Source organism: Merops nubicus, unplaced genomic scaffold (genome assembly GCF_000691845.1).
Source record: "Merops nubicus isolate BGI_N331 unplaced genomic scaffold, ASM69184v1 scaffold10799, whole genome shotgun sequence".
NCBI lineage: Eukaryota > Metazoa > Chordata > Aves > Coraciiformes > Meropidae > Merops > Merops nubicus.
The window spans coordinates 25,090-46,095 of NW_008630365.1; the positions used below are offsets into that span (position 1 = coordinate 25,090).

Below are 21,006 nucleotides of genomic sequence, written 5' to 3' on the forward strand. Positions count from 1 at the left end.
TGGGGGATTTGTGGGAGGTTTTTCTGGTTACAGGGCTTAGACTCAACGCCTGCAGTTAGTCATTCCCTAAACAAAGCCAGAGAAGGCCACTGGTGGGGCAAAGTGCATGTCAGCCTGGACTGCTGCTGTGGTAAGAAGGCAAATCCTGCCCTCCTGTCTCCATCTCCTCCCAAACGTGGCTGCAAACACATCCTCCAACCCCACTGCCCCTCTAAACCTGGGCTGCACTCTGCTCTCTCTCTCCCAGAGGGGCTGAGGGGTGGGACAGGGGAGCCAGAGCAGGAGGATGGAGTCTTGCACCCAGGAAACATCTGGGGCTCTGTGGACCCACATGTTGGTACCTCCCCAGACTCTCAGCACTGCTCGTGCTGAGACCAGCAGTATTTTCCACAGGGAGAACAGCCTCAAAATGTCCATTTGCTCCAAGAAATTTGCCTTTCACTCCAAGAAGGACCTTGAGGGGCTGGAGTGTGGCCAGAGAAGGACAATAGAGCTGGGGAAGGGTCTAGAGCCCAAGTGTGGGGAGGAGCAGCTGAGGGAGCTGGGGGTGCTGAGCCTGGAGCAAAGGAGGCTCAGGGGAGACCTTCTGGCTCTGCACAGCTCCTGACAGGAGCCTGGAGCCAGGGGGGGGGTCGGGCTCTGCTCCCAAGGGACAAGGGACAGGAAACGAGGAAAGGGACTCAAGATGTACCAGGGGAGACTGAGGTTGGACATCAGGAAAAATTTCTTCCCTGAGAGGGTTGTCCAACTCTGAAACAGGCTGCCCAGGGCATTGGTGGGGTCCCCATCCCTGGGGGGGTTTAAAAGACATGTAGATGTGGTGCTGAGGGACACGGTCTAGTGGGGACCTGGCAGTGCTGGGGGAACAGTTGGACCTGATGATCTTAAAGGTCTCCTCCAACCCAAACGATTCTAGGAGTCCAACTTCTGCAAGCAGCCAAGCCCCAGCTCTCCAGCCAGAGCCTGCTAGCTGGTGGCACCCACTCCCACAGGGCACAGAGCTCCCATGACCTGAGTTTTGGGGCTCCCAAGTGCAACCAGCACACTGAAGAAGCTGAAGCTGCCCAGCAGGATGAACACGACTGTGAACATGTGGCTGCTTGGAGCCCCTAACCATCCACCTCACCCTGCAAGCCTCTCCAACCACCAACCTGCAAAGGTATCCAAGCAGCCCAGAGAGCTGGTTCCAAACCACAGCATAACTCAAGAGCCACAAGGAATCTTCCTCTTCTTTTTCTTTCTTTCTAAGACTGAGCACAGTTTCTCTGTTCCTCAGAGGTCCTGGTTTAATTCAGCTCAGCCAGCACAGACCTCTCTGCTGCTGGCTTCAGAGATTTTCCCCCCTGAAAGTTTGTCCATCAAAGCAAATATTCCCAAAGATCTGGAATATGAGTTCACTGCAGAGCAGCTCAGGCTCTCCCTGTGAAGTCACAGGTTCTTCAGCAGCACTGCAGGATCTGCAGCTTGTCATTTGGCTGGAAATGCTGCTGTGCTGGTGGGGACTGGACTGAAGAGCCTGAAGAAGGCAGCCTCAAGTGTTCAATGTCTCTGGTTTTGGACTTTCCAGGATGATCCCTGTTCCACAATGGATCTGCACCATCTGGCCAAGAGTTTCTGTGAACATCTGCAAAAGGAAAACCAAATGCCTTCTCCACAGGAGAGGGAGATGCTTGGTGGGGATGGTGGTTGGGAAGCAGGGCTGGGGTGTGGGAAGTGAGACTCCCTGGACCTCCTCTGAACCAGCTCCCTTGTGTGCACCCCCAGGGCTGCACTGGGAACTAAGGGGAGGGAAGGGATGATGCATGGAGCCTGGCAAAACCCAGAGGCTGTGGCTGTGCCTCAGCCTCTCAGTATGGGAACTGGCCCTTGGAGGGCTCAGTGGTGAGCAAGTGCTGCACTGTGGCAAGACCAAAGGCTGCTGGGTCCCAGCAGCATCCCCACCAGCACATGGGGGCTTCTCACTGCCTCCTGAAATGCAGACAGCTTACTGACAGAGTAACAGATTCCCTTGGTACCTCTCTCCTGGGAGTGGGAGTGCAGGTTTGGTGAGCAGCATATCATTGGGAACAACCTTTAGCCAAATACAACCTTTCCCAGCAGCTCCAAACCACAGATTTGAACCTGCAGGATCTTGCACCCGGGTCACATCACCCTGGAGAGCAGCAGCAGCAGGGGCTGGATGCTGCCCTGGCAACCCTGTGCCTCCCAAGGCCAAGGCTGGGAATCAAAGGAGGGTTCTCCTGCCTCCCTGCACACGCAGGTCCCTCTGGCAGGCACAGCCCCAGACCAGCAAGGGAACAAAAGCCATTCAAACCCCCCAAAATCAGGTGACATTTCTGCTGGATCCTGAAGAAAACCAGCCACCCAGAGCTGGGGGTGGCAGGAGGGCCATAAAACACTCCCAGGCTGTGCAGGACCATCACCTCCTTTTCCATTGCCAAAGCTTCTCCAGTTGCCTCAAGAACCTCTGTGGTCTCCTGTGAGCTTTTATTAAGGAGCTTTGTGGTCATCGTCTGCCCAGGTAGTAAACTACATCAGAATTAATCCCAAATTTATTTTTAAAAAAAGCAGAAAAGTAGATTTTTTTTTTCCCTTTTCTCTTTTTCTTTATTTTTTTCTTTCACAGAACAAGCTGGTATTTTTAAAGCTTATTTTGAAATTGAAATAAGGATGAATGGGGCCTGCACTGGAACAGGGATTGCAGCTAACAGAACGTCTCTGTATGGAATACAACAAGGAAATTATTTCCTCAAGGTGGAAATTTATTGCTCCGAGGTGGAAGGCAGAGTGTTTTAAAGAGGTTTTTAATTAATAAAGGGAAATGTGCCAAGAATGTGCAGCACGTTTGAGCTCTCTGCATTAAATGCTGCTAACCTGTTGAAGGGCTAATTGAGGCTCTGTTTCATAAATAACAATAGACAACAGTAGCACAAACAGCCTCCTGCACCTTCAGCAACATGCATTTAGGCAGCCCTGCCACACTTTGAAACCAAATTTGGGCAAAGCAGCGTTGCCTTGGGATGCCAAGGGGCTCAGGGCACCAGTCCCTGCAGGTCAGGATGCAAAGACAAGTGCCAGAGGTCCCTGGAGCTGGAAAGCAGAGGTGTGGCAGGGCTTTGCTGGGTATTTATAGCATCCCTGGAAAAGGAAGGGACTTGCAGAGCCTAAAGAATTCTCTTCTTTGCTATTTTTCCCCCCCAGAAATGCCCTTCTAGGCAAGGAGGCATTTTCCCAGTGGCCCCAGTCCCTTAGGTGTTAAGTCCCACCAACTTCCCCCAAACCCTAGTGCTGCATGCTCCAGATTTTCAAAGGCATTTAGGCTCTTAAACTTCCAGATTTTTCCATGTGAGATTTTTTTTTCAAAGCACCTCAACCTTTTAATTGTCTCAGGGGGGAATGGTGCCAATCTTATCCTACAGGTTTTCTTCCTCGTGGTCCCCAGTGGAGGCATCTCCTGGCAGTGAGGGCCACAAGAACTCAACAAACACACCAAACACACTCCTACCCAGGTTTAGATGTCTCCTCATTTTGCCACACATCAATGTGCTTGTCTTACAATCAGCCAGACTGCAGCATCTGATCCCCCATCCCCAAACCAGTCATGATTTCCCATGTCCTCCCTTCTCCCAGCCACACAGAATAATTAACATATAAAAGTCTGGTGATAAGTGAAGTTTACAATCCAAACTAGAGGAACCAAGGCTCAGAAGTGAACGTTATAAGAGCCCTGTGCCCATAAACATCCCACTTCTGGGGGGCTACCCAGGCAATTAATTACAGGCAGAAATGCTGGCTGAGCATTCATTGCCCACATAAGCTCCCTGTGGGAAAAAAAAAACCCCAAACCTCCAGAGTCGTCAGGAGGAAACTAAGTAGGAGATGTTGTGCTGGAGAGAAAAATACTCCCAGACCAAGAATAGGACCTGACCTATGTTTTATAGGGGTTTTTTTTTGAGTCTAATCTGCTCTACTAAAAAAGAGAATAGCTCCTCTCCTTGAGGAAAGGAGAAACAGAGGGAAAAAAATTATGTCCAAGCCATGGGCTTCCTAAAAACTCAGGAATTATTAGTTTGTGATGCTCACAAGGTACCATGAGCATCATCTCCTCTTGGTCCCTGAAAACCATCCTCCCCCCTCTCCAGCATGACTGAGCTTACAAGCAGTGCCTCACCCTCATCCTGCTGCTCTGCTGGATGAGCCTGAGGATGCAGAAGGTCTGGAGCCCTCTGGTTGTGCCCTCCAGGTGGGTGCACAGGAGGAAGGTGATGAGGAGGGTGGTGGCATCCAAGATGTTGTAGCTGCTCTTCCAGTCAGCAATGGGATCCACACACAGCTTCAGCAAGAGCCCCGTGGTGTAAATTGATGAGGAAGGTACCTGTGAGCTAGAGAGAGGATGAGGAGGTGACCCTGGGCAGCTGCCTGTGGCTGCCAACCCCCACACCACCACTTTCCTATTAAATATCCCCAACAATGTCCTGCTGCCCACGGGGACCATGTCAAACACCAGCTGAATTTACTCTGCCACAGCCCCCATCACAGGATCCTGGCTGCACCCCAACACCCCACGACCCCCATCAGCCCCTTGGAGCTCAGGAGGCACCTCTCACCCCCCTGCACGGGGCTGGTCCTGCAGCCAGAGCCCTTGGAAGCCTCCTTGGAAGGCTCCTGCTGGGGTTTCTTGACACTAGCCAGGCCTGGCTGTGTATTCCTGGGATATATAATTAAGGCTCAGAGGTTTGCATACAGTAGCTGGTTTGTGTGAGACAAGGAAATCAGAGTATGACCAAGAGGGTTTTTTTTTTTCAGTGTGAAAATTGAGTTTTAAAAGGGTGCTTAAACTAGCTGGGCTGAAACTGTGAGGGGGGAAAGGGCTGCCATGGAAAGGACTCAAAAACTGCAGTTTAAGGATTAGATTTATCAAGTTAAGGGCTTTGAAGCTGAAATGTGTTTCATCCAGGGGCTGGTGATGGCACGGGGCAGGACAGCAGCCACAGAACCTGGTGTCCTTTCTCCTGGCAGAAATGCTGGTGGAGCTGCAAGGAGCTCTTTCAGTTTGCTGTCTGGTTTTCCAGTGACCCACCCCAGCAGGCAGACCCAGCTGGAGATCCTGCTCCTGCCCAGGTCCTCCCCTCCCCTGAGCTGAGCCAGCACAGGCATCACCTGGGGGCAGCTCTGCACCAGGAGGGCTTTGCTCCATGTCCACCTGAGCCAGCAGAAGGGAGCACACAGACCTCAGAGATGCTGGAAGGATCTAGGAAGAGAACTGGAGGTCACTCATCCCTTTTGGGAAGGGTCTGGAGGCTGCCTGTGCCACTTCCCTGGCAGCTCTGGGTGTGCCTCAGCTTCCTCGAGTGCCCCTGGGTGGAACTTGTCACCTTGTCACCCTGGCACAAGCAAGAAAAGGCTGAGCACCCCTCAGTGGGGCAGGCATCTGAGCTTTGGGGGACAATCCTCCTTCATGTACCCATCAGTGGTCTGCAGGAACCCAAGCACAGACCTCTGCTCTTGCTGTGGACCCTTCCCAGGGCTCCTGAGCCCACACAGGCTGGGCTGGCTCTCACCAGAGGAGCACTGGACTCTTCCCAAAGTCCCTTTGCAAAGGGGTTGTCAGCTCCTCACCAAAGGGTCCAGCTCTGTGTCAGCAGCGCTGTAAACACAGCCCCTGATGTCAGGGGGGTAACTCAGAGCTGTGTTTGCTTCTTGCCTTGGTTCTTTAGGAGAAGGAGTATTAATAATTGGCAATTAATTTCAATTAGGCAGCATCCCAGTGCTTGCTGGCTCGGACACTCTGTGAGCACGTGTCCCACATTGCCTAATCCTGAGGTGCAGCCTTGAAGTAAGCCACAAAGACTTGTTTCTTTGAGCAAACAGTTGGGAAAAAAAAAGCTGAAACTGGCTCATGCAGAAGAACTCATTAGCTTCAGTTAATTGGCAATCCCTTCGTTAAGCTGAGGCTCAAACAGAAGACATGGAAACATCTGAGAAGTAACCACCTCAGACTGTCCTTCCAGCCTCGAGGTGGAGCTGGGTGAGGAAACATCCTCTCAAGCCTTCTGTCTTCAAACTGCCCCTGATGAGAGAGCTCAACAAACAGCAAACTCACCTTTTCTTCAGCCACTCCCCCACCACACCTCACCCACCAGTCTGGGCAGCCAGGAGGAGGAGGAGGAAGGGCAGGAGGAACCCTGGTGCAGCCAGACTGAGCTCTCACTCCCAAACCCAGACCAACAACAGGTTCCCAGAGCCCTGGAGCACACCCGAGGCCAGAACTGCCCCTTTCAACAGGATTCCTGCAGTTCCCTGGACCTGAGCTCCCACTCTGGGGAAAGGAGAGGATTATTTGCTGGCCCTGGTGCAGAGAAGATGCTGGGAAGGTGTGATCTGTGATGTGCAGCCCTGCAGGACCCGAGCTGTGACCCCAGCCACGCAGCATGCTGCAGGCATCTCTCCTCCTCTGCTCTCTCAGCCTGGGGATTTTGGGGTTTTAATTCCTGTGGCCACAGAGCCCCATTTGAGGGAGTCCCCACACGCTGGGTTGGTGGCCAGGGACACATGGAGTTAAAGCAGGTTTGAGGTGGGGATGTTACCTGTGAGGACAAGGCTGTTTCATGATGGATTAGCCAAATACTTCAAGCCACAATCAGCCTTAAAGCAAAAAAAACCCCCAACCCTTCAGGGGAATATTTAACCTGGTGACTTGCTGGCCACGAGCTGAACCTTGCAGTGAAGAGGGAAATAGGATTAATTTGCAGGAGCAGCACCATCCCCAAATAGGGTAGGACCCTGCAGGGAGCAGGGACCAAGCCCACCTGAGGAGAAACCTTGAGAAGGAAGCTGTATTTTGGGCAGCTGCTCAAGCTGCACCACCACAGAGCAGCAGCTCCAGCAATGCCATTGCCTGGAAAAGACCCAAACCCTCCACTCTGGCTACTTCTGTTCAGAGCAGAGCTGACAACACTCTTCACAAGAGAAGGTGCCTTAGGCTGAGTTTTCCTGGCCCCAGTCCAGTGCCTGTCATTAAATCCTTGCTGGGTAAATTTGCTGTGAAGCTCCAGCTCCTGCAGGGGGGCTGCACATCCCTTCCCTGTGGCCCTCAGCATCCTGCACTCACCACACCTGCCAGTGGAGGAGAGCTGGGGAGATGCAGGAGCTGCTGCTGTGGGTTTAGGGTGAGGTGAAGCAGGGTCAGGGCTCCCCAGCCTTGCAGGGGGCTCCCCACCCAGCCCTGTGCAGAGCAGAGAGCTGGGGATGCTGCTGAGACAGGGTGGGAGGTGGAGTTCAACAAAGGTCCAGCACAGGTTGGGGATGTGTTTCAGAAAGGCTGAGAATCCTGTCCAAAAAAAAATAGATTAAAAAAAACCCAACTGAAAATAAAAGGTGCTTTCCTAAGGAATGAAATCCCTGGGGCCTGCAAGGCAGAGTCCAGGAGAGTGGCACCAGACAGGGCTGGTGGCCACGGATCCCACCAGGAGAGAGCCTCTGGAGTCTCCCTGACTGGAAAAGAAAGCAGAAACCATTAAATCACAATTTTTATTTCACTATTATTAGTGTGGCACAGCAATGCTCATGAAAGTCACTTGCAGGTCCCTGGGATACCCTCAAAGTTAAGAAATTGGGGCTAAACAAGCACTGACCTAGAAACTCTGAGTGTTTCAGAGTCACCCTCCTCTTTTCTGAGCTTTTTTTGGCCTCTTCATCAGTCAGAGATCCTCAAACCACCAGGGCTGCACAGCTCTATGCCCTCACTGGACAGTGCAGCTCTCCCAGCTACATTAATTGGTGGGGATCTTTTTTTTTTTCCCCTCAGAGTATGTAAATAAACATCAATATTCTAAACCCAAGACCTCCCAGGAACTAAATATTATTTATCTTCAATTTGTTTCCAAACTAAACAGCTTTGTCACATCTGTACAATAATAAAGAAACACATCACAAAGGAGGAATTTGATTTTATTGGTTTTGCTCAAAGCCCCCCCATGCTATAGATCAACTCTTCACAACAGAGTTTTCACAGCTCATTAGAGATGTTGTCAAAACTTCAGGGGAAGCTCCTTCCACTTCCCCACCAGGCACAGGAGACATCACAGCCTGGTTGTTTGCTTTAGTTTTGATTCATCCCTCACAACACTGCCCACTTTCAAACCATATCAGGGAAATGAGCTGCTTTGCTGGGGAAAGGCACTTGGGAAGCAGAGAACACTGGAGCACGTAGCCTGAATTTGGGTGTTTTTTAGGTTTTAACTCCATAGCCCAAGTAAATCACTGACAACAAACCCCCACATCTCACATCTTGCTTCCAACGACCAATTAGCACATTGCAGCCCACTTGTTAAGGATTAACAAAAAAATTAACACAAAAAATACCTGTCTCCCTGCTGGCAGTGGAAATCTGTCCTGGGGAGGGTCAGAGGGGGTAAACAAAGGCTTTGAAACCAGGGAAGAAATTATTTTAAGCCTCGTCAGTGGGATCTGTGGCTCTCAGAACAATGTTTGTGATGAGTAATTGTAGCTACAACCCCAAAAATAAGGGTGAGCACAGCTTCAGCTGAGCCCAGCTTAGCAAGAATCCTGCTAATGCTGCTGCCTGCACCGCCAGCACCCGGCCGAGCCACCCCCAACCCCATCCAGCAGGGAGGGGTGTCACAGCACAAGCACCAGCTCCATCCTGCACGGTGCTGAGCACTGACCTGGCCCAGCACAGGCTGCATTTCATGTTGGGAGTGACAGTTTTCTGTTTGCTGGGCCAGAGCTGAAGTTTTCAGCAGCTGCAGGACCTGCATCTCGGATGGGGAATGGTTCTCAGGCGTGCAGCACCACGTCTGCTGGATGTAGCTGCCAGGCTGGGGGTGCCAAGAGGGCAGATGGGTCCAAAGGGCACTGAACTAACCCCAAAATGCAAAGCTGTAACTGCTGCTTGAGCTGCAACTCCAAGAAAACCTCAGCAGCAGCTTGCACAGCTCTCACCTCAGCGCTTGCCACGGGTCGCTGGCAGAGATGGAGGCACCAAGACAGAGGGTTCTGGCCAGGTCTGGCAGCTCCCAAGGGCAGGGATGGACAAATCTCTAGGAGGGAGGTGGCCAAACACAGGGCAGCTGCCACCAGCCTCAGCTCCCATGGGTTTGTTGATGGTTTATCTGCTGCATCCTCATGCAGAGTCAGTCAGTGATGGCAAAGGACAAGCACAGGCATCCAGAGGGGTCTCAATTTACAAGCCAACTAAGCTAAGCCACTTTTTTACCATATATCTTGTCTCAGGGGTTTTGTGAAATTGGGGTTACAAGGAATGAAGGACACCATTTACATACAAAACATTGGTGGGCACTGTATTAAAGCATTTTACACCTTGGTTACACCGAGGCAGCAGCTTTGTCAATAAACTGAGCCAGCTTCACATCTCTCTTGGTCAGCCCACCACAGTCGTGAGAAATCAGAGTTATCTGAACCTGTCAGAAGGGAAAAGAAAGGGGTTACAAAGCTGCTCTGATCTCTGCTGGGTAAGCTGAGCAGCAGTTCACAGAGAATGTTGTTGGTCTCTGCAGCAAACTCGTTTTCAGCAAGCACTGAGCTGGACACTCCCAGCTCACAGAAAGCAGAAGAGGTTGTAGGTGAGGAGGCTCAAAGGAGCTTGAAGTCTAAGCAAAGCCAGCCCCTTCTCAGAGCAGAGCAGGCTTTGCATTCTTGGGTCTCATCCAAGAAGAGGTGTCTGATTAAATAACTCATGCTTTACACTTAAATTCCACGGATGGGTTTCACCCAGAACCCGGGCCAGCCACTGAGCTGCCAACAGCCCAATCAGGGGCTGTGGTAAAAACCAGCACCCTGAAGGTGAAAAAAAAAATTGTGAAGCTTGCTGCAGATTAATTTCAAAAAGAAAAACAAACCAAGTGGTGCATTTTGGTATGACACAGCTGCCTGCACGGGGCTGTTTAGACTGAGCCAGATGACAGGTCGGGCACTACTTCAACTCGCCTTCCACTGAGGTTTTGAGGAGAGAGGAGAAAAAATTCTGACTATGATGAGAAGCCAAGAAAATCATGAAGAGGGAGTGATCAGGACTTTGTCTGGTGATGGTTTAATGTCCCCTTAAAGAGGGTGACCTAAAGGGCTGACGAGGAGGAGCCTGAGCTGGGATGTCTCTGTTAGGGGGAGAGGTGGGGATGTCCTGCTCTGGGAGGTGAGTCTCAGCTGCAGGCTGCTTGTCCACGTGTCCTTTTAGTATCTTTTTAGTGGGATTGGCACATATTTGCCAAATGCTAAACCAAACAACTCAGTACAATGCACTGAGAAGCATCAGAAAATACAAAATAAGCAGAGAGCAACCATTTCCTCCTTCACACAGCACCTTTCATTTGAGGGTTGCAGTAACTCCTGTAAATAAAAGGCCACCATCAGTTAGGTAGTATTATAAATAAATTTTATAAGCTGCTATGTTGAGATATAGAAGTCTGCAATTTTTTAAAAATCAAACCTAAATTGAGACTGCCAGGCTCCCACTTAGGTACCTACACACTGATGGTTGATGGCCTCCTACTCTACACCACTGGGCTCCTGCCTCACACCACAGGAGGAGAAGTCAGAGCTGGTGAGTAGTTTCAAAGCAGTAACTTACTCAGGTTGGCTAAAAAAGAGTTTAAAGGCTTATACTTTACTCTTAGATCTCATGGTGAACTCCTTACCTTGCTGTAGACATTAAACCATTCCGGGTGGTGATTCATCTTCTCTGCTTGTAGAGCAACACGTGTCATAAAGCCAAAAGCCTAGGGAGAGAAAGAGCAAAGAGTAAAATTCTCCTCCAGAATTGCCACCAGGAGTGGCAGTGGTTCTGAATGATTCACTCCAAAATCTCAGCAACTCCTTGAGATGCTCCAAATGGCTGCACCTCGGGTTTGTGCGGGTGGAGGGAGCGTTTCACCTTCTCACACCACCTAGGCAGTCCTGAAACTGCTGAAAACATCCCCTGCAGAGCCTGGTCAACCCACATTCCTCACTCCAGGGTTCAAAGCTGCTGCACGAGAGCAATGATTTTACCTTTAGCAGCCAGCAGTGACTTTAAACATCCATCCCCCACCCCTCATCCCTTACCACACCTTAGAAACGTGCCACTTCCAGTTCCACGCCACGCCACGGTACTGCTGACACCCCTTCCAGAAGCACAGCCTTTCACAGAACTATTTTGCTATTTATTTTACTGAGGGGAGAAAGGCAGCAGGTGGGTTTGCCCCTCTGCTTTATGAGAATATATTTTTCTTTAAAATGAGTTCAAAAAGCCTTCCCAATCCTCCGTCCCTATAATGTGCACGGCACGCGCCCCCGGACACAGGTTTTATCACAGGTTCAAGGAGAAAAATAACAGCAGGCCCTCACCAAAATACTTAGGAGCAAATCACTGCGTTATAAAGAAAATTAGGATGTCCATTTAAATCAAGAATTCAATTACAGTGGGGCCCAAGGGGCCTCGGTGCACGAGTGGGACACCTCTAAGTCAGCGGGTTTTGTTCATACCGAGCTCCATCCGTCGGGGTTCAGGACCTGAACTCAGATGCAAAGCTGAAGGAACATCCACAGCACAGTCTGGTTTGTATTATAATACAAGCCCAACAAAACCCTACCTGATTTAGGTAAGTTTTTCAGTGCTAATTTATGGAAGAGAACATCTAGAGCCTGCATTCCACCCGGCGCTGGCCATTTCAAACAAACATGTGGTCAATGAATAACATATAATGGTTGATAATAGTTTCAAGTCTTTTTTCCTCTCACAAATTACAAAAACCTTTAAGTTAAGAAAAAAAAAAAAGGCTTGGTGCTTGGATGAAGTATGACTTTGTTAGTCCCTTTGCCAGTCAAACGAATGCAAACGTTATAATCAGAGAAAATCATTCCAATGAGGTTTGTCATTTGGAAATCACCAAACTGTCAGCAATTAAAAAGCTTTTTTCTTTGACCCAAGAGCATTCCAAAATTCGGGGGAAAATCTAACTCCCCTTGAAGCTCTCACTTGGTTTAGTTTTACTTCCAGTGAACAATTACTTTTAAAAATTTGCAAATGTTTCAGCAGCAGGCTTTGAAGCAGAAAGCTGCAAGTTGTGCATCAGATGTTAGCAATGATTTGGAAAACTTCTGCGTTCATCCTGCTGACTGATATTTGATGTAAATGTTTTCAGAGTGTCCCTGGGTTTAACAGGAACTGGATTCCCATACACAGAAATGTCCCCAGAAGTTAAAACCAGTCATCCATCTGCAGCTAGACTGCAGGTTCTACAAACCAACAGCAAGGAGAAAACAAAAAAAAAAGAGATTGAATTTTTGAAAAGCCCCACCAGGTTCATGGATGCTCTGCCAGTGTCTGTCTGTCCTTCCCAGGAACTCACCCACCTCTGCATACACACAGGTTATGCTGCTCACCAATCAGTTGACCACCAAATCTTCACTGATCAGTCGACCACCAAATCCTCACTGATCAGTCAACCACCAACTCCTCCTGGTCAGTGGACCACCAACTCCTCCTGGTCAGTGGACCACCAGCTCCTCCTGCTCAGTGACCACCAGCTCCTCCTGCTCAGTGACCACCCGCTCCTCCTGCTCAGACCACCAACTCCTCCTGGTCAGTGGACCACCAACTCCTCCTGGTCAGTGGACCACCAACTCCTCCTGGTCAGTGGACCACCCCCCCCCCCTGGGCAGTCACCACCAGCTCCTCCTGCTCAGTGACCACCAGCTCCTCCTGGTCAGTGGACCACCAACTCCTCCTGGTCAGTGACCACCAGCTCCTCCTGGCCAGTGACCACCAGCTCCTCCTGGCCAGTGACCACCATGCCAACTCACCACAGACTCAGCTGGGTAAAACGGACGTCGGTCTCAAAACTGTTCCATCTTCTGAAGAGGGCTCAACTTGGGGCCATCCAGAGCCACGAAAAGGAATTAATTGAGGTGCAGAGGATCCCCCCCAGGTCTTGTCCTGCTGCTCGCTGCTCCAGTGGACCACGACTGTCCCAGAGAGGGCAATGTGGTGTCACAGTGAGGGACGAAGCCCACGACGCATGCCCGACGCTCTCCCTCACTGCACACTACCCAAAGCAACTTATTTCTTGCATTTTGGTTTATTTTAATCCCAGACAAAAAAGCATCTCCCACTAAGAAAATGAGCTGTGCTCCGACTGAGCAATTTCACCAACGCAATCTCCATTAAGGTCCTAAATACTTCCTCTGCTAATTAAATGAATTGGAACGCTATTGTTTAGGAATCACCTTTGTATTTGTAGAGCCGTAACCTTTCTTTGGGAAAATACAATTGGCTCTGGAAGGAAAAGATATTTAGGTATGATTAGATATGAAAACACTATTACATAAAATCAGTTTGGACATTTCTTCACGTCTTGAAACTTGATCGGTAATTTGGTCTAATTGGTGATCAAGGAAACTATCTTGTGATCAATTAAAGTAATTACCACATTCCGGCTACACAACCAACCTTAATTTGAGCAGGAGTCTGCACTTCTTCAACTTTAATTAAAAATAATGAAAATTATTCTGCAGTCTGCAGTGCAAGATCATTGTCAAGACTGCACTGGTGGGCAGAGTTTATCAGACCATCACACGTTTCTTGATGAAAGTGGGACAAGGGCTTGACTCAAGAGAGTGAGACCCAACACCCTTTTGACTTTCATTAGATTAATAACAGAGCTCTGCAGCCCCCTCGGCCAATAATGGAAACTTTCTCAGATTTTCCCTTCAGAAATGAGAAGAGAAAGAAAGGATTATGCATTTTTCTAGAGGCCACACATAAAAAAGGCTTTGAAGTAGTAAATATTATAAAGAATCCTGATATTTCAGTAACAGGTGTGTTAGGCAGATATTTTTCAACCTAATCCTTTTAGGACATTTGGGCTAAATTAAGATCCAGACATACAGGTCACTCTAAATAAGGACTCTGCATCACTCAAGTGACAGCAGACTCAGAGTCCCAGCAATGAGCCATGAAGAGCAACAGAAGCAGCAACGAGTGAAGCAACCCTGCACACACAGGGAGATGCCTTGGTAACATCAGGAAAGAAGGAGCTAAAAACAAAAGGTGTTTCAGTCCTAACATCACTTCTAAAATGTTTTTTACATGCCAGAAGCCACAGCGTGTCCACGAGATAAAAATCAGGGCTATTCTCAGACAAAAAAAGTTAACCTCATAAAGTAAAAAAAACCAACGAACCTAACTTGAAAATCTTCAGCTCTCCCATAACGTTTCAGGACTGGCCCAACTCCTTTTGAAAGTGCCAAAATACGCTGTTGTTGCCACAGAAGACTTGATGTGACATTTGTTGCCTGAGAATGGGAAAAGCAGGGCCAGCCACTGCTGTCAGAAGTGGGAGGAAAGATGAAATTCCATCCGTCCCCCTGCACCGCGCAAACGCTGCTGGGCTCCGGGAGAACCGCTGCATCCCGGAGCTGACCTGCTCTCATTCTTCCTTCCACACTTCTTAAGCGAGGAATCAATTCATCTTAATACTTTTTAAACATGCTGCTTTTGTACAGTGCTTGCCAACATTATCTTGATGAGTTCTACATCAAAGGAACACGGGTCAATATGTCGTGCTAATACATCACCCGCCCGCGAGTCCCCCGTGATGGATTACCCCGGAGCATCCCCAGGACAAAGCACCTGACAGTACTTGACTCAGAAGTGGAAATAGTCAAGAAAAACAGCAGAAAGGCTCAACAACATAACCAGCCACACTTTGTATTTATTTGTTTTAAATTGTGTGTGCTATGAAGAGCGTATCCGGGCTCCTTAAATCCCTCGGACGCTCAGCCAAGGAACCCACGTGCTAATCACAAGTACATCAAGGTTTCTGCCTCCCATCTGTCATTAGAAGGCTGGAGGTAGCATTAACCTTGACCTTCTGCAGTGTGAGGGCTACCTGTCTTCCCTTCCCCACCCACCCATTCAGTGGGGAATGAATAAATAAACCAAGTTACAGTGACATTGCCACAGGAGGCAAGAGGTGACTACGCCTCACACGTTTGCTTTCCACTCAGCCAAGTAAAAAACACCCAGCCTACAGCACGTGTTCTCCTCAGCAGTCTGACACTTAAAACAACAATAAACTCAAACCATTAAGGTTCACTCCCAAACTGCAGAAGCTTCCACATATTCAGCTGACAGTCCTACCCAACAGTGAGCTGCAGGCCAGCAGATAAAAGGGAAAAAGCTCTTTCAGGTCGAGCTGTTGTAAATGATGTTTAGCCAGTCACAAAGGTTTCACTCAATCTCATGACATTTCCTGCAGTGCTCTCAAGAAAAATGCAGGGTTTGTTTTATTGTAATTCCATTTACTCTATGAAGAAACACTTTTACCTTATAGGTATGCAAAAATCATCTCACGAGGCCACACTCTTCATCTGAAAGTGACCACGTGGTTAAAACAGAAAAAAAGTGGAGCCCAGCAAGTAGTTAGGAAGGTGATGGCAGCAAAGGGGACAGCTGTTTATCCCCAGAACCATGGGCACATTTTGGGATTCTTCCCTGTTGGCACCATCAGCCTGCCTGAAGATCCCCAGGGACACTGCATCCACGGGGAGCCCAGCGAGTAGTTAGGAAGGTGATGGCAGCACAGTGGGACAGCTGTTTATCCCCAAAACCACGGGCACTTTTTGGGATTCTTCCCTGTTGGCACCATCAGCCTGCCTGAAGATCCCCAGGGACACTGCATCCACATGGCATTAGGTTATTTGCCTCTTTTCTTCCTTTTTTTCAGCCTCATCTGGATTCATCCAAAACATAAACCAGGGGAACACTGTTCTGTTGCTTTTCCTCTTTTTAATGCCATTCCAAGAGCACTGGGACAGCCTTTAAGAATGCAACTAAATCATGCCCCAAAACAGAGCTAAACCCAGGTTACTCAGGTCCCCACCTCTCTAAGGAGAGTGCAAGTCATGGACAGGATGGCTCAGGCATCGTGCCCCTGTCTCCCTGCATTCTCCACTCCACCCCATCCAGGCATGGGCAGCCAGCAGGGTCTGAAGTGATCAACATCTAACAAACCACTGGTAGAGATTTGGTTTTCTCCTTTTCCCTTTCCCCAAGCATCACTTGGGATGAGGGAAAGCCAAACTCCTGACTCTGAAGGACACCAGGAAAGGGAAAGGATGGAAGTGGAACAGCACAGACACACTGGTGTGTACTGAGATGCCATTTCTGTCTCCAGAACAAACTGTGAAACTGCAAAAAAACACTCCACCACTACAATTTCCAAATTGCCTCTGCTTTTCTGTGTTTACAACAGCCTTCTCAAATCCAGAGCTGACTGCTCGTCGTTGGTACAGAAGCAAAATGCTGCTTTGTGCTCTAAAAAAGTTACCTATTTACATTGCTGTTGGAGCTGTAAACATCACTCTCCGTGGCAGAGCTGCAGCAGCCTGTGTGACAACCTTTGCACCATGTTCCACACAGAACCCTGTTTCTGTCTCCCAACACTTGTTTACAATTATGTCGGTGAAGAAACCAGCTCGCCAGCTCTATATCAAACATTTTTGACAGCAAAAGCACAAACACTGATCTATTCTAAGTAGTTTGCCACTCCATGTAATCTTGGAAAAGGCATTCTTGCCTTTGATTCTAAAAATGTTTATACTTCATACATTATGCAAATAGTTTTTATATATTAAGAAATAATGCAAGCAAAGCTCAAGTTAAATTAAATTCTTCAACAATAACCTTGCCAAAGCACTGATTTTCCTATTAAAAAAAATTATTCCAATTTGTTGATCTTACATTGGATGAAACATACTGTAACAATCTTCATAATTTATGTCCTGTTGGGACACTATGATTTAAAGTAACATAATACAGACCAGCATCACAGCTAATCTAAACCACCTGACCAGATAAACAACAGTTTCCCCTTCTCTCTTCATTGAGGGTATTTCTGTTTATTGTCATATGATTTGCCAATTTGAAGAGCATGAAGAGTAAATGGAGGCAAAGAGAAGTGGAGCTGGGAGGCATGGCCCCTCCTCAACGGGGACGCTGCTCACACAGGTACCGGGGCAATGTCAAGGGCTGCAGGAGATGACAGAAGGTAATTTCAGGAATGCTGTCCCAGGAAAAGCCCCAGCTGCTCGTGGCAGAGGGAAGTTTACACTCTCTTGGCACAATCTAGACTGGGTGCAGCATGGTCCTGATGATGAGCTCGAGATGTGGCTCTCTCAAAAGAGGTCTGAGTCCCAGGTTTCATCGTCCAAGCTCAGCAGTGACCAGGGCTCTGGTATCATGTTGTCAGAAAGCAGGTGCAAGAGTAATTTGCCCCAACTGAGATTCAACTGGTCTTAAAACCAAAGAGAAATTTTCTGCTAAGGCCAAGAGACTTGGATTAGTGTGAGAAAAGGGGCTAAAGGAAGGCAGAGAACACTGACCTGCTCTCAAAGGCTCCTCCTCGCTTTCCTCTCCTCTTCCCCTCGTGCTCACCCAGTGTGTGAAATCCCCTCGGTGCAATCAGCACAGAAAACCTCAACTTTATCTCTTCTAAGCCTGTTTACATCAGGATTTCCAAAACTGCTGAATTTAGACCTCTTTTGATCTTACTGGTGATAATATGATACAAAATGTTCCAACTATTACCTTCTTCTTTGTCACATCTTGACTTTTCTAGCAGCCTCAGATCATTTCTCCTATTCTTGTTTTTATTACAGTGAGTGACTGCACCTGGATTTTCATGAACAGAAAGCAGATAATATTCTCAATGATTCAATGAACAGACTTCACACCCACATTAATCACCTATTCCACCAAAAAGATTTATAGACTTGATGGAGCAGAACATGGAGATGTCTTAAGGCAGCATAAAAACTTCTTTCTGGGAATGATAAAAGTTTCAAGCCTTGACTCCACTGAGTCTATGCAACAGTATTACAAAACACATTAATTTGCTTATAGGTAGGATAAAAGTAATTATAGTTGCCCATAAAGACTACTGTAAAATAAGCAGACATCCTAAATCCCAACCAAAACTGGAACAAGGTCACATGGTATTTGTGATCTGTCACTTCATACAGTATAATCAAAATAAATGCTTTTTCTTCCCTTTTTTTCCCCCAGTTCCATTTCCTTAGTGCTCTTAGAAACATAGACTTACAAATATTATTTTCTTTATTAAAAAATATAGCTCTCTAAATTAGATTTTCAAGACAAAGAAGGAAAATAATCCCAGATTTCAGGACTGAACTAGAACATGGAAGAAATCCTCCAGCCACACAGTCAGCTAAACATGGCTCTCCACTTCCCAGGCCATTTCCATGTGCTTTGTGCTCAAAAAAACTGAATATAAAGGTTGCACTTAGGAGGCTGACACCAAATAAAATAGCTATTTCAAGAAACATGACTTTTTAAAATGAGCTTTTTGCACCCTACCAAAAAAACATTAAATAATAGAGCGAAGCCCCCATTAACTGAGCACCTGCTAAAGCAATCAGGCACTTACAATAATAAACTCTCTTGGCTGCACAACTGAAAGACCAATGATAATTTTACTTGTTAAAGCAAATGTTTGGCCCAGCAAATCAAGCCCCTGGCTGTACTGTAATAAAGCCATCACACCAACCACTATAAAAATAAACCCGTAACAAGGTGCAGTCAGTCCCCAGCTCCAAACTTTGGAAACCAGGCACCTGAACCCTCCACTAAGGAGGGTGCTTCGTGTGGAACAAGGATGCTGCTGCTCAGGCAGTGGACCATCCTCAATCACACAGAAGCTATCATAAAACAGACCAAAGAAGAATTCCTTTAAGTGAATGCTCCACACAAAAAGCTGCTCAAACCCTCCGGCTCTTAGAGAGCCCAGGTAGGGTGCAGAAGAGTGGAGAAGTTCATTATCCTGTCACACCGTGCTCTGGATGGAACAGGTCTGGCTAGAGCAGAACAAAATGTTTAATACTACTCCCCAAAGTTTCTTTTTTACGTGGGTGCAAAGGAAGGGTTCTGTTCTGCAGACATGAAAGTGAAGCTCACACGCCATCCACGCTAAGGCACGGAGCGCTCAGGCAAAATCCTCTTTGGTTTTTTAGCCAAGATTGCACATAGGACTGGTTTAATATCCCAAATCTTCTCTGCTGAGTATCCAAGGGCAATCATATCTCACCTCTGATAATCCTCTAAATCTCTGCCATTTATGACCCTAAGAGAACATCAAAGAGTGGTAAGACAGGCATTGCTTTATGATGGATTAAGAGAAGCGGCGGCTGGTCCCACGACTATTTCATCTTTCACTCTCCTCCTACCCACTACACTGTCAGATTTTTTGGTTTGGGTTGCTTTTTTTTTTTAAAGACAAGGTCAATAATTCAAACATTTGACAGAGAAATCATGACAGAGGTGTGAGGAATTTGCAGCAGTCTTCTGATCACACTCCTGTCCCAACTAGAATCTACAAAAACCCTAAAGCTGTGAAATAAAGCAAAGTAAGGAACATTTACTGCAGATCCAGTCAAGGAATCATTTCCCTCAACAGAGCTGCTGAAAGCATCCTGCTGTATTGTCAGAAATTACCTTCATGTTTGGATACCCCTTAGAGTAGATGATACATGGGGACAGTGAACTCAGCAGGAGATTTACCTGGGCCAGCACTGACAGGCTTTTAAGCTACATTGCACTATAAAATTCAACTATTATTTTGCAGACAGATATTTCAAGCCTAGAAGTGACAGATCCTTTGAAGGAAAGAGTAGAAGAGAGCAAGCACCTTCTCAGACAACATGTTTCTCTTTGGGGCATCCTTCAACCTCCAAGCAGTTGGGTACCAAGCCTGGTTTGCCACACCCACTGCTCCTTGCGTGATCTGTAGGTCATCTAGACCTGTGCTTCATCTCCTGCCTCTGGTATTTGGCAGAGTGGCTGGAGCAGGTCATGGAGAAATGAAGAAAGGCAGCTATATGAAGATACATTATTAAGAATGAAGCTCAATTAACTGCTAACAATTTAGACACACAACAACTTCCATTTAACATTTTCAACTGTCTTCAGAGCCCTCAGTGAGCTGCAAGCACATGCCTGGAAGTGGCAGAGTACATCCAGTGTGCAGTATTTTGAGAGGTTCCATGGGTTTTTTTTTGCTGTTGGCTGTTTTTTAACTAAGACACACAGGTTCCTCTGGGCAACCCCCCCCATTTGTACATCAGTACATCTGGAAATGGAGAGATGGGCTCACAAGAGGAGATAAGTCCTAATTCCAAGTCCTATGACTAAGAAATTCCTATGAGCACACCACAATGGGAAACCCTTTGACCACTTCTGGTTTTTTTCTTAGGTTGGGCATTACAAGACACACACATCAACCCAAAGTCCTGGATTTGTCCAGCTCACAGTATTTTTGCTTGTTACAAGCAGCCACCCACTGTACCATGGAACAGAGTCTCCCAACCAGACACCTTGGTCATAGGCAGACACATATTTAACTGCTCACCATAATTCTCATCACAGCATGAGGAAAATCACACTGGAACATGAAATTAAGACTTCCCCCTCTGATCCTAGGAATAAAACCCATTTTCCTAAAAAGCCCCTGTAGGAATAAATGCATCCAACGGTGGGGTGCTGACTCAGCATCGGGCTCCCCACTCAGCATGTCCTACACCAAAACCCTCCAAGACATCACAGCCAGCTTTATGCTTGTCCAAAGCACCTTCTCCTCTCAGCCCAACGAAACTAAAGGAAGAAAAGAGCCAGGGGAAGAGGAAAGGGGGCATCTCTCCCCGAAAAAATAAAAAAACACACGAAGCGGGTCCGCAGCTTTCTAAAAGAGGACTAAAAAAACCCCTCCCCTCTCCTCACCCCGCCGAGCCACGGCCCTGCCAGCGGCTTGGCGCAGCAGATGTAACGTTTTAGCCCAACGTGATTGTTTGTGAAAGAAATAATTCTGATCAAACCCCCGAAATTGCAGCCAGCAGAAGCGCTGCGCTTCGTCACCTTAATCCGCCCTGACGGGGAGCGGCGGGGGGGCGCCCCCCCCCCCCCCGCGGGCGGGC

General features: G+C 47.9%; 1 protein-coding gene across 1 annotated transcript in view; it reads right to left on the reverse strand.

Annotated features, from left to right (window-relative positions):
• Window positions 1-9,347: 9,347 nt before the first annotated feature.
• PCBD2 (pterin-4 alpha-carbinolamine dehydratase/dimerization cofactor of hepatocyte nuclear factor 1 alpha (TCF1) 2) overlaps window positions 9,348-21,006 on the reverse strand; it is a gene marked incomplete at its 5' end in the record, with an annotated part of 19,626 nt that continues 7,967 nt past the window's right edge. Inside the window, 2 exons of the mRNA XM_008947279.1 lie at window positions 9,348-9,443; window positions 10,677-10,757. Coding sequence (XP_008945527.1) covers window positions 9,348-9,443; window positions 10,677-10,757 — 177 coding nt within the window. The remainder of the gene's footprint in view (window positions 9,444-10,676; window positions 10,758-21,006) is intronic.